Source organism: Zootermopsis nevadensis, unplaced genomic scaffold (assembly GCF_977971745.1).
Source record: "Zootermopsis nevadensis isolate Lab colony 2312 unplaced genomic scaffold, Znev_1.0 Znev_ptg000004l, whole genome shotgun sequence".
Lineage (NCBI taxonomy): Eukaryota > Metazoa > Arthropoda > Insecta > Blattodea > Termopsidae > Zootermopsis > Zootermopsis nevadensis.
Genome location: NW_028259136.1, coordinates 1,158,265 through 1,172,391, shown reverse-complemented (window position 1 = coordinate 1,172,391; position 14,127 = coordinate 1,158,265). Strand labels below are relative to the sequence as shown.

The 14,127-nt window shown below is 40.4% G+C and overlaps 1 protein-coding gene across 4 annotated transcripts in view; it reads right to left on the bottom strand.

The window, feature by feature from the left end:
• Positions 1 to 14,127, bottom strand: part of LOC110837553 (phospholipid-transporting ATPase IF-like) — a 50,344-nt gene that overhangs the window by 33,951 nt on the left and 2,266 nt on the right. For 2 of the 4 annotated variants that reach the window (XM_022079792.2, XM_022079791.2), the window contains exon 2: positions 13,324 to 13,496. In XM_022079792.2, the coding sequence (XP_021935484.1) occupies positions 13,324 to 13,326 (3 nt within the window). In that variant the 5' untranslated portion in view covers positions 13,327 to 13,496. Of the gene's footprint in view, positions 1 to 519; positions 612 to 6,852; positions 7,283 to 13,323; positions 13,497 to 14,127 lie in introns of those variants that run through there. The other 2 variants (XM_022079793.2, XM_087342794.1) reach the window with 2 other exon arrangements.

Below are 14,127 nucleotides of genomic sequence, written 5' to 3'. Positions count from 1 at the left end.
GTAATTAAACCAAGATGACTTTCAGCTTCACAAAATGCCGTTGAATGATGCCATACATGAAAATATTGCTGGGCTCCCTTGGATTTTTCTACGAACCAACTGCATAGAACAGTGTTCTTCCAAATAATCCTATAGTCGCTTAGCTAGTCAAGAAACCCCTCGCCTTTTACGCAGCCCGAAGGTTCATTACCATGTTTAAAAGAATCTGCCACTGGACACTTCCGATCAATCCAGTATACAATCTATCGTCCCACTTGAGATTTAGTCTAATATTATCCTTCCAAGTAAGAATAGGTTTTGCTACTGGTTTCATCCCGTCAAGTTTACCGACTAAACTTTTGTATTCTTCATCTCTACCACTCGAGCTATATGCCCCATCCACAGAGTCTCTCTTGATTTAATCAATAATAATATTAATTGAAGCAAGTAATTTAATTACGTCTCACCTTCACATACACGACTGTACAATTAACCAGACTCACTCGACACAGAACTCTCTCTTGGTACGAATGCACTTACCATGACTGGAGCAGCAAAACAAAGTAGACTGTCACATAAAATGTGCTACCACAAGAGTCTACAAGAAGCGCAGGACTACCTTCTTTTATCACACCGAAGGGAGAAAATGGCTTATCATAGACCCCACGAGATAAGAATAGCGTTTGCACAAATTCTGACACGTCGATACAACTCGCAGATAAACTCTCCAGAATTATCGACAGGGCACTTACTGATTAGTGATTAGTTATAAATAATTTACACAATGTGCTGTGACGTGTTTTTCTTTTTAAATTCCTAATACTGTCGATATGGGGAAAGATGCATATGCTCGAATGTTATAAATATTGGTAACTCTCAGTTTTAAATATCGTTCACCGACAGCACAACTGACACAGTCCAAGTAATGAATTTGGTATGCGCTTCGGTAATTGTACTTGGTAGAGTACACACAGATATGCTTCTCATCGGGTAAATGAGCCATTTTGATTATAGCTGCATACGAGAAAGGCTGGGTGTGGACAGTTTAGCAAGATGATAAGAAGAACGGGCATAAAACAGCATCTAGTAGTAAGTCATGTTTTTTACATAGGCGAAAGACAAGATTGTAAAATTATGAGAAGTATTGCCGATTAATATATTTCTTCTCTCTTTATACAGAAATAATTGCAAAGCAGTACTTATGCTCTTGCGGAGTGTGGCCGTTACAACTTCCCGATAAAATGGCTAGACAACTTTTCTCAAAAATTCTCCACTGTCAAGTTTGTTCTAAAGCGGTTTATCCATTCTCGCATTGATTCATGCATACGGAGGGGAGGATGAAGAAATTTTAATAGACGCTCAGACGGGTTGCGAAGTCATCTACAAAGGTTTATGCAGAATTTGTGTTATGATTTATATCCACAAAACTTCATACCCCCCAACTTCACTGGTCAATTAGGCAACGCCATCAAATCGAAAGCTAAATACAGACATCTGGACAACAACTTCGCAGTTTTTGAACTCCTGAAAAAAATTACGTGTGTGTTAAGATTTGTTTCTGGTCCGACGTTAGGCGGCACTAGACTATCTCCTACTTCAGAAGTTCGCACGACCACCATGTTAGCATAAGTCAGAATTAAAACGTAGAATTGTAGGGTTAGGCTATACTGGCATGGCCTTCATGCAAAATCATCTATTATGGTGTATGTGTAACAGACAGGCTGATCCCCCAACCAGTCCTACCGCGAATCGTTGCCATAGGATAACAGAAAATCTAAGCAGGCAAGAACAGCTATCGTTAAAAGCAGATAATACTGTGACGTGATGACGTTGACCGGAGAATTAACGGTAGTGCTTAAGCAGTCTTTATGTGACTTTGATGGATGAGTAAACAGAACATAAAGCGCACACTGATTTTACTTCTCAGCGTCAGCGTAACCTAAATTGTAAAACGAAATCAAGTCTAACATAAGTCTTGTCCCTGTGTATAATTTTTTAGTCCAGCCGAATTATTGGATATCGGACATAATTTCAAGGGGATAAACTCTTGTCGTGTGTTCAAATTCTTTAGCAAAACCAACATGTTATCAGCACGCAGATACTAAATCTTTCTATGAATAACTCGAAAGACAGCGTTGTAAGACACAAGAACTTGCGTCATCGATCACAACAGGGATTCTTAACAACAACGAATTCTTTTCCAGTCCCCAGCACGAGAAATTACACCCAGAAATTGGAAGGAAAGAAACAATTTTCTCTGTACAAGGCTGCGGTCACATTGGATGTGAATTCTTGCGACTAGTGGTCGCACGAATTCGTACAACCAGCGTACGCAATCGGTTTTACGCGAACAGTGGACTGTAACAAATTGGATTTCTACCTTCTGGAAAATTATATTATTAAATTATTGCTTCTCCAAGGTAAAAAATTCTGGGTTCTTGAATTGTTCACGAAAGGAGGAATGACGAGTGAATACAGGCAACTTCTTCCGGGTCTCCTGAAACAACCCCAAAATTTCTTTCGGATATTTTCGAATGAACTCTGGGATTAAAGTAATATTTTTGAGAAAAAAGTTACTCTACGTTTATAAAATTACAGCATGTGTTAATTTTTAAACAGCAACGTTTTAACGTCTTGTTTGATGTCACGATTGTAATAATGTGTGTTCCTTTGGTGCCACAGGCCCCTTCTTTGTAGCACACTGAATTAAACTATCGTAATCCATATTTCACAGAGACGGTTGCAACAAATGTGACGAAAAACCAAACTGTTTCGAAAGATGTACTTGGGCGTGCGGATTTGTGCGGGATCGTCAGAAGTCTTCGCAACCATTCTGACCATTCTCATGGCGTTTCATTCGCACAAAACCAAGCGTGAATTTTCATCCAATGTGCTCTATATGTGTCTGGTTTCTGACTGTCGCTGCAAGGTTTCATGATAAGTGTGCAGAAGATGGGATGACGTCTGGGACAAAGATCCGTGTCCTTCACATTGTCACGTTATATTAACGATGCAGGTCGCAGTCCGAAATAAATTACGTACAACAGAGTTTGGAGTGAGATGCCATTCGACGTTCAAACATAACTCTACTCGGAGTGAAATGGAATATTACGTAGTACCACCAGGGTCGCCACATAACCCCCCACCACAGCAGACAGACAATCAAAGCAGGGTCGTCCACACATTCCAATAACCCACTCATTTCAAGACACTGCACGTCAGCGACATTTGCGTAGCATCTGCAATTCTTGTGACAGCCGATCCTGAAGGCAGCGCCATTTTAAATTCGTACAACGGGGTTTGTTGAATCCTACTCGGATCCTCGTTGTCTTATGACGTATTTCCTATGTGATAGTTGCGATGCACCGAACCTCCACCGGAGTCCCACAGCGTGTTGAAGAAGATTAATTCAAACTCGGAAGAGGTCAAACCACGGTCATAATTCACCACAAGAGGATTGAGAAAAACAATGCTAACACTACTCCACATAAGATTGATAGAAAAAATAACGAAACAAACAACTCATAAAATGCATTGTAGGAGCTTCGTCCGACGAATGTCTCTCGAATACGCTCAGATTATCACAATCTGTTATTCTTGACAGTACTCATCTACAAGTACCCCACATCTTGAATTCATGTATTTAACTCACCTAAAATGGGCCAAACTGTTACAAAGGCAAAACACACCATGATCTGACGTCCGAATCTGTTTGGTCGACCCTTGCATTTAACGTAATTTAAGGTTGAGGTTTCTTTGGGATTGTTCGTTGTTTCAATCGAGTTAGCCACTTGGATAGAATTCTATTTCATCTGGTTACTGACGGGTGAAAACGTCAAGGCAATCTCATCAATAATGTTACTCATGTCACCGTAAATAGCATGTCCTGATGTGGTCAGGGCGCAAAAATGTCGCTCCCAGGGTCACTTCGAAATGAAAGGATTATTAGCAATTAAGAACTCTTCCGAAGTACTCGGTACTTGGCGAGAGACCGTCGTCTACTGACAGAATCTTCCCTTACGAAGTTTCTCCAACTCAGTAGTGACTGGCTAAACTGTAAAGTAAACAAAATTGAGGACCGGAAGGATGGTGAGTTGCCAGATTACTGACGCCTCATCAAATGCAGAGGTTACTTAACGCCGATTGAGATTAAGTAGTGATTATGTAACCTATGGTAAACTGAAAAGAACATTTTAATAAGCAGTCAACAGACAAAGGGTGGGAACAACCAAAAGTAATTTTGAAATACTAATCCGAAATGCTCGATCCTGGTGGCCGTGTTCTGAAGTCTTTGACCGCTCTAACAAAGAGGTCACTGGATCATAACTCCCGCTCGATGCATGAACGCGTGTCCCTTTGTGTGTTCCCATTTGTAGTTACAAACCTTAGGACGGTCTAAACCGTCATTCAGAGTAGTACAGCTTGTATGAGTAAGGATCTAAGAAACTTGTGGAGATTTCAGGTTCCCACAGCAGTGAAGATCTCGATGTTCTTGTAATGCCGTGTGAACTTATATGTAGATGCCAACGTCTCAGAGGAGGAAGTAGGCTATAATTCGAAATTACTAAGAAGTACTGTGGAATAACGCGTGTATTTCGAAACCAGAATATCTAAGTCTCCTACCTTGCTGCTGGGTGGGTATGTGAGGGAATAAGTGACTTCTTTTCCTCTAGCACTACAGCAACGTTCGGGCGGAGTAAGAACGCTTATTACACTGCATATAAAGCAATACATGGTCAATAAAAGGTGAACACAACAATTCCCTTCATTTTAATTTATTCTGAGTACGCGCCCACATTCGCATACACTCATACATGGTTTATGACCAATATTCCTTCATTAAATGTTTACAAACGTGAATCACCACAGTGATAAGGAAGGTTTAATACTTATATTCTTTACGTTCTACAAATCTGTAATAAGAAATGACGTAATACGGCAATGTTTCTTCTGTGGGTGTTTACGAACCTTGGTGGCTAGGTAGTCACCTACTCCAAGACCTTTTTTTATTATTATTAGTGTTCTGTCTGACGACAGGTCCATATGAACAGGATCCTTCCATCCTCTTCTCGGACTGGGACCTGTTCATGTACGTTCTTGGCAGATGATCCCGAAGTGGTTTGCCATTGCCTTATTCTGTGTGTGAATGGAGCAATTGTTGGGATGCCACGGAGAAACCGGGGAAGCCCCGGAGGAAAACTCCGTGTTGCCTAGGCCACGGCCTTGCCCAACACAAGTTATAAATTCGGGCACCGCTGGGAATCGAACCCGAGACCCCCAGGATTACAAGGCCAGCGTTCTAACCGCTAGACCACCGTGGCGGTTCTCCAAGACCTACGACTGGAGAATTTTAGAAACCAGTGGGTACGTGAATAGTCTGGAATAGACGGTGATGATGAAACCTGGAAAGTAAAACTCTATAGCTCCACGGCATAATCGTGTCCTACGGAGTAGGAGGAAATGAACTGCACTTCGTTGCCTAATACAATTTCAACTGCTCAATGTCTTATTTTGTAAAAACGCATTGTCAATAAACGGGTGGCCCCGAAGATGGAGGCAGTGTGTTCCTTCTAAACGTTGGTATCTATTTGTAAGTCCAAACAGCGTTACTACCCAGAAGACCAGCTTCGAAGTCTTGACTGCCGTGAGAACTCAAAACCTCGTTATCAACGTGAACCCCTTTGTTCACGTTGATAACAAAAATGACACATAAAGTTACGGCCTTATTCTGAGCCAGTTTAATCCAATCCACGTTAAAATCTTTTAAGATCCATTTCAAAATTTTCCTCCCATTTATTCCTTAGTCTCTCAAGTGGTCTCTTCCCATAGGTTTTCCGAATACAACATTGTGCGAATTCCGACGTTCCACCCGTTTCATCATCCTCTTTCTTAGACCCAAATATTCACGTGCGCAGTCTATATTCCTCCCTTACAATGATAAACCATGTTCGGCACTCGTATAAAAGATGAGCATTAATGAAATGAAGAAATAAATAAGATTGTTCCTGTGCAAGTTAGACGGGAAGTCTGTGTTATCTTTGAAGTCTCGTTGCAGATGATTCGAAGTGACTTGCATGTGACGCAGACTGGCAAATACTTATTTCCGCTCGAAGGTGGCCTTCAATTTCGAAGACAGACAATTCTTGCAGGTGACACGGATGATGATTTTGAAGCATAGAAAGCAATCAAAGTTGACTATGCGGAAAAGCAGCTAGCTGGAAATTGTGTTATCGTGAAAAGACGCCAGCTGTTATAATTAACGTCCAGATCCTTGTCAAAAAGATTAAGCGAGAAATCATGATCCAACACAATAATCTATCGACGTCAGTAAAATAACCTCTTAATCAAGTAACTGTAATGGCATATTCAGTGCAACTCTCATGAACAAATGACGATAGGCGATAACAGACTACCTTTCACGAAAAGCGACTAAACCCTTCAGTTTACGTTTAAATTCGAATCCAAAACGTTGTACTGTTTGTCATGGACACATCCAACAACAGTCACAACACAACTTCTTTCCTACATTGCTTGGTCAACCCGACATGTTCTGATATTTCTGAACGTAACCTATTATTACTGAATTTCATGATGTTCGACACACGTTTATAAGACAAGAACTCTTATTATCAACCCAACTAGTTTCAACCCTCATATCATCATCGGAGGTTGCGCATATGCTGTTCGCAAGCTATCTCAGGTTATTCCATGCAAAACTAAGTTTAGAAAGTACATGTACAACATATCAAAAGATATTAACATTAGTCATGGCAATAACACGAATTTTACAATGCAATACGTTGATAAAATTGCTATTATAATTTTATTTAAGTTCTTGTAGGTATAAATCACAATCATTTTGTCTTGACTTACATTTTACCTTCCGATTTAATGGCCCGATATGAAGTTTCTTCCATAGCTCTCGTTTAGTTCCGGAACTGGTTGTTTGTCAACTCATATAAATAACCAACCTCGTACCTGTTTGAACCCCACTGCTACGTTGCATCTTCCGAACTTCCCTGTGTTTACATGAACTATGTTCCGAAGGACGTGCTATTCCACAGGTTCAGCCTTCTCCTGCATCTGCGTAAACCTGTATTTTGTCTGTGGAAGTAGGTCACATGCCATGTCAAATACGCTGTTATTTCTTCGTAGATTTATTCATCAAACAGTCACTCCAGTTTTGTATAAATGTGTATTGATATTTTGTTTCGTAGTCTATCCTTGTCAGCTTTTTCTTCTGTAGTTCTTCAATACAGAATCAACACACAAAATTACTGTTTGAATAATGAAATAGATGCTTTGCAATATGGTTGATCCCCTCCCCACGCAATGCTACATCCCATTTCCAGTGACGGCTCATGAGTCTGAGCAGTGGCAATGCTACGCACGGGGGAAAAATCAGAATAGTTTTTCAACACATAACAATATAAATAAATGAAAAGCAAATTTACATCAGTAGAAAACCCACACGTGCTCGACGATGTTTTAACTATTGTTAAGTCCGGAAGAGGGCGACCACGATTTTTGACACCACTTTTCTCACTCAAAGACAATTGATAAAAAGTAATTTGCCGTAACTATGATAGACTTCCTTTGCTCATTATCATTATCAGAACAAAAAATAGTCAGCACCAAGAATTATTGAACACTCATTAACAATAACCACGAAACAGTTTGTGATACAGAAACCAGTCTAAACACGTGGTACCGGACAAGCGTGTTTAATATAAGCCGGCTGCGGGGACTGCAGCTCCGATACGCGCTGTACCACTGAACTGCCCCTCAATCTACCGCCCGCCGCGCTCACGACTTTCGACCGGCTAGCCTAGCTAAAAGCCTCGCCCGTAAACTTACTATCAGTTCAGTCGGATAATGGTTAATGACAACGTAAGGGAAAATATAAAAAATAAAGATTTTTGAAAAATTATAGGGGGTACTGCAGCTCTATAGCTCTTATAGACGGGCTACCACTGCAACCTAACCTAACCTAACCCAACCCAACCATGGCAGAGGTAAGCTAAATATCTGTTTTCTTTCAAAAACGGAACGTACAAGATGAACGACGGTCCCCTGTTTTCTGGTCAGTACAATGTCGAAGTTCATTCGTGACCTTGCAAAAAATACCCTTTGGCTGTCATCATGACGTAACTCTGAAGTGACTTTCACTGGCTCAACTAGTCTGAAGGTAAACCACACAACAATTTAGGTTCAAGATAGTATCTGCGAATATCATTAGTCTTGGTGCAAATAAAACGTTAGCAGATAACGATTAGAAGTTCCGATCTGTTTCCACTTCGTTATAAATATTAAAAAATACAGTAAAATATTTTTGGACGGAATCGAGCAGGACAAATATTTTATATTTCGCACAGGCTTCCGTTTAGTGGAAGTATGCTGTACAGACGTATGGGAGGAGTGAAGGTACAACTTCCACATATTCTTTCAGGTTCGGGTTGTTTCACTCCTCTGTACCCACAGGACAGGAAGCTGAGTGGACTCCATGCGGTGGACAAAATAACTCCTACCCACGCCGGGAAACGAAGAATGTCGCAAATACTGAGCCCCCGTGGTTCGTTAGACAAACAACTGTGACTGATACAACACTGCTAAACAACCAACAACTCACTCCCTCATACTCGTCTATCACAATAGAACACAAGACTAAACACTGCATAATATGTTTGTATCACCATGACCTAGTAACAAGGCCCATTACTTCACTTCGAGATAAGGTAAACGCCTCAGTGACTTCAGTGGAGGGCTTTCCAACCTTGCTTAAATATGCAGGCAGTAAATGGAAACACAGACCTCCACAATACGAAGCAAGAGGGATTGTTAACCACTGAACTGCGAGGTTCGGTAGCAAGGATGGAGAAAGACTGTCCAGCTGGCACAGTCCACATCCTCACATCCTACATCCTTGAGATCTTATCTTGTATGCCTGAATCCCAAGAGCGGTCTCTTCCCTTCACGTTTTCCGACCAAAAGACTAAAACTGTAGTCGCATTTCTCATCCTCCTTGATTTGATTACTCCAATATTTGTCGAACACATACAGAGTAAAAATCCGACCTTCGGATGACATGTCTCCGAAACGTCCGATTTCTACCTCGTATCGAGGTGGCTGATTGTGCGAGAACACTGTTGTATTCACTCGTCGTTAAACTCTCTGATTTATTATCTTCATAGCTGACAAAAACTCCCCTTCTTTGTAGCACACTCTAGCAGTTATGAACCTCAAATTTTTACATTTTATATATGGAATACTAATGAGTTTAAAAAGTACTTCAGTGCTGCATTTTAATGAATAACTCATCTATTAGAAAAGTAATGCAAAATTCCATTAACACTGAAAGCTAAAAACACTTTTGAATGCGAATACAAGATAGTTAACATGCAATTAACAGAAATATTTTAATTCTCTTATCCTTCAGAACTAAAAACTGATTCGATATAAGACGTAAAAGTAGGGCAACGCTGAAGCTGCTGCATTCGTAAGGAAGCAATACGTCATTTTTACCCTTCTCTCGTGGGGGGGGGGGGGGGGGGCAAAAATGAAAATGATTGGTTCGGACATGACCAAATTTCACTGTGAATAAAAAGCATTTCTGGAAAGAGTTCTTCAAGCTCTAGCGTGGGCGATTAACAACTCATGGGCCTGTCCACATCTGTTCGTCTGTCTTCAGAGTGTTTCAGCAGCAATGAGACCCACTTTCGGAACGCACTGTTGCGCAATAACCTGGGATGACATTACTGCAACAAAGACCTACGTGATGTGACGTAACCATCATCTCTGCAATGTCAGTTTTCTCCAAACAGTATTTTTCCAGTCTTGTTATGTTAGTACAAACATGAAAATCAAACACATCATTTTGCTAAATGAACTGAGACTACAAATTTCTGGTTAATTTTTAGTTTCCGGCCTAACTATAAGCAATTCCCTGCAGCAAGCTAATAGTCGCTTAGCTCAAGAAATTTCACGTATCTTTATAAAATCCGAAGACTCACTGTCATCTTCAAATGAACCACTGGTCCCTGATCAAAAATAACCCCGCAAGATCTTAGAAAATGTTCCGTTTAAAGACGTGATAATTTCATTCCTAATAGCTGCATATTCACCATGTTGGTGTATCTTTAAATCCAAGTTTTTCGAAGCCAGAGTATCAGACTCTGAAAGGACCTGTAGTAAGTCACGTATGAATTAAAATAAAATATAGAAAAATAAAATACTACAGACACGTAGAATATACAGAGTTATTCATAATTCCCTGACACATTACAAAAAATCGCTAGACTTGAATGGTGCAATGGATGATAACAGGACTTGCCGATAGAAACAGAAACTCTCCAAGTTTATTTTACATATCTCATAAATTCTCTATGTGTCCGCCCTTTGTGACGCGACAGACGTCAAGCCGATAATCCATTTCCGCCAATACCCGTTGCAGCATGTCACGATCGATTTGTGAGATGGCAGCGATGTTTCGTCTTCGCAGCTCAGGCAGATCCCGTGGCACAGGCGGTACAAAGACCTGGTCCTTAACGTACCCCATAATAACAAATCACATGGCGTCAGCTCAGGTGATCGGGGTGGCCAACGAAGCAGCGCATGGTCATTGGCAGCCATGCGTCCGAATCGACGTTGTGGCAAATGCTGATCGAGGTAGCCGAGGACGAGGCGGTGGTAGTGTGGCGGAGCCCCAACTTGCTGATAAATGAAGTCATCGCTGTGATCATGAAGCTGCAGCATTGGCCATTCCTGCACCATCTCAAGATAGGACGTGCCAGTGACGGTTGCCTCGGCGAAGAAGAATGGCCCGTACACCTTCTCTTTGGACACTGCACAGAAAACTTTCAGTTTCGGTGAATCCCTAATGTGCTCAATTGTGGAATGTGGGTTTTCACTTCCCCATACCCGCACATTGTGTCTGTTCACCTTCCCATAAACGTGAAACGTAGCTTCGTCGTTGAAACTTTGAGAGTTTCTCGTCCTATCGGCATGTCGCATGTTACCATCCTTTGTACCATTCAGGTCTGGTGATTTTTTTGTAATGTGTCAGGGAATTATGAATAACCCTGTATATCAGAATATCCTACATGAATAATTTTATTTCGATGTTGAAAGACAATTTAGGGTCACTCAAATATGATGGTGACGACAAATACCATGGGCGATGCAAATTATGAAGTTTTAAAGCCAATCTCTAGATAGGAAAAATTGTTTTTGTTCATTACGAAACCCACTTTACATGCTTCTAGGAAAAACAAGTAGTTCCACAGACATGTTTACCTTCTGGGTGCCACAAACTTGATAATTTCCTTGTAGCGATACTGCTGTGAAAAGGTAGCCGGATAAGGTTACACGCCAGAAAAAATGAACGCCGTTCAAACTACATATATGTATAGTCCAATAAGGAAAACCGGTACGGGAAGCAATGGTAAATCCAATAGCAACTGTTAAATTATACAGAAGCACTGTGTAAGAATGTTTGAGAACGAAGTGTTGAGAAAATGAATTGGATCTAAGACAAACGTAATATGGGTCTGGAGGAGCTTCTTAATATGAGCTCCTCGTCCAACAAAAACAAGACAAAATGAGAGACATGCAGCAAGAACAAAAATGCAAATCTTGGTGCCGGGGAGTTTCGGGGGAAAAGACCATGTAGCAGACCTGGGGATAGGCGGGTGGACAATATTAAACTGACTGTGAGAAAAAAGAGTGTCGAGGTATGTACTTGATTGGCATAAGCCAAACGTTCATGGCCCTGATGATGGAGGTAGCAAAGGACCTCTGAAACGTCGGTAAACTTCTACCAGACTACACGGCGCTACAACCCAGAAGACAGAAATCTTCTATCTGAAGGTCCTTTCCCTCACTTGACATGGCATCGTAAAATATCGGAATAAATAATACACCTGATGCATGGTACTTGTTCATTCTCTTTTCTAATAAAAACATTAATTTCAAATAATACACATCAGTGTTAAGACTGTACTAGCGTAGAATGTTGCGTAATACGACCTTCACTGACAATAACAGAAATGTAATGGTAAATTAAAATTCCGTACCTAAACAAAGACGTGAGGAAGCAGGATTCCTGACAACGGAGAACTCTTATCCATGAGTCAGGATTTTATTTTCGGGAAAATGCCTATTTATAGATTTAAGATAAAACGTGAATTCTGACTAATCAAGTGCCGGTGTCACTTGCATAAAAGTATGCCCCCTTCAATACCAGCTGTTAAATTCTGACTCCTTTTGTAACAAAAACATTTCTTCCATTTTCTCAAGTACTTCAAGAGCAGGAAAGGTTGCAACCTACTAATCCAACACCAATAAACAGATCAACCCTTACAGGTGTAGTTCAATGAATTCCATCTACCACTGTTCTATAAAATCACAAGCAAGGTGAAGTTTCCCCATTAAGGCACCCCCACACAGAATTAGATACAAACTCAGTACAAAATTCTTTCCTATTTCACATCTACTAAACGGTATGCTCATAAAAAAAATTGTATTGCAGTACTTTTCTTTCCTGCTCCTAAATTAAAAAACCAGAGATACTCCTTTCATTAGTACATGGATATAATCAGTGCAGTTAGATCTATTTAAAACTATTTGTGGGTCCGCAGTGGCCACGCGGTCTGAGGCGTGGGCCTTGTGCCGCTTGGTCACTGGGACCATTGGTTCGAATCCCACTCAAGCCATGGATGTTTGTCCGCGTTTTTCTATGTTGTGCTGTCCCGTGTACAGGTAGAGGCCTTGCGACGGGCTGACCCCTCGTCCAAGGAGTCCTACCAAAATGTCCATAGATCAAGCCAACGAAAAGTTGGGACCCGCAGTGCTCAGACACTTGAAGAACGGGTCATTCCCAGTATCCAGTATCCCAGTAAAACTATTTAGTTAAATTCCTCATTAATTTTCATTAATTAGTTCACAAATCTACATTTGTCACAAATAAAATGTTTCTTCAATTACAAAGTTAATGCAAATATTATTGCAGGAAGTTAAATATTTATTATTCAGAAAATATGTGGCACTGAACAAAACACATCAGAGTATATCAAAGAACAGTCCCAAACCCCTGTTTATGAGCTTCAACATATTAAGAAATGTCATCTGATATCTTCTATACAATTAACTGAAAGCCTGTTATTGCAGTGAGTCACTTGACTGCAACATGAATCATACAAATTCTATATACACAGTTGCCTATCCCCCTAGGACACTGACCTAGATATACACAATAAAACATCTGTTACTACAAACCAAAGTCAGAGAAAGGGGAGTGACCAAACCATAACAGATTACAGAAGGAGCATAAAATGATTCAGTACTCACCATCCCACAAGAACCAAAGACCAGTATGACTGTAAGCGCCTGTCAATCTCCAGGAACCGCAAAACGTTCAATCAGCTGCCACCAGTCACATGGTATCATATCCATAGTGTCATGACTATAAGATGTTTCCTCACAGACAACTGTTCTGCACTCAATGTCATTGTCTTCAATTCCTATAAGTCAATAAAATTGAATTTCGGTGAACACTGAAGTCAGCCACGTGTGCAAACGTTCCATTATATTTGTTTTGGTCACACATACACAAAATTTCCCAAGAGTATGTCAGCATGTTAAGGTCAAATGTACTGCCTCACTTATACCAGTTTACTAGTAGCCAATGAGACATAACAAGCATTAACAGGCTGACCGTCTCTCACACTTTTATCCTTTTCACTCGCGTATCTGTGAACATGTCATCACTAACAGAACAAGAACGAAGTCACTGATTCGACAATGAGATCTGTTTGATTCTGCCCTGGCTATTTGTGGTATCCACTCTATTACATATAAATCACTTTTCATGTGCTGCTGCTCCTAACAAATACTTTTAGAGCTCTGAACACAAAACCTCAAAGTTTAAAACAAAGCATGACTAACTTATTGTATGTGTTATCAGTGCACGCAGACATTTTAAAATTACTCTACATACATGTACTGTTATCACACTGAAATTACTTGTCAACCTGCAGTACAGTTTATCACCGACAAATAAAAGAACACATACAAAAAAAATAGCTTTAACTTTCGAAAACATTTTTAAAAAGTTGTTAAAGCTGCCATTACTAATTTTACTAATGTAAGCCA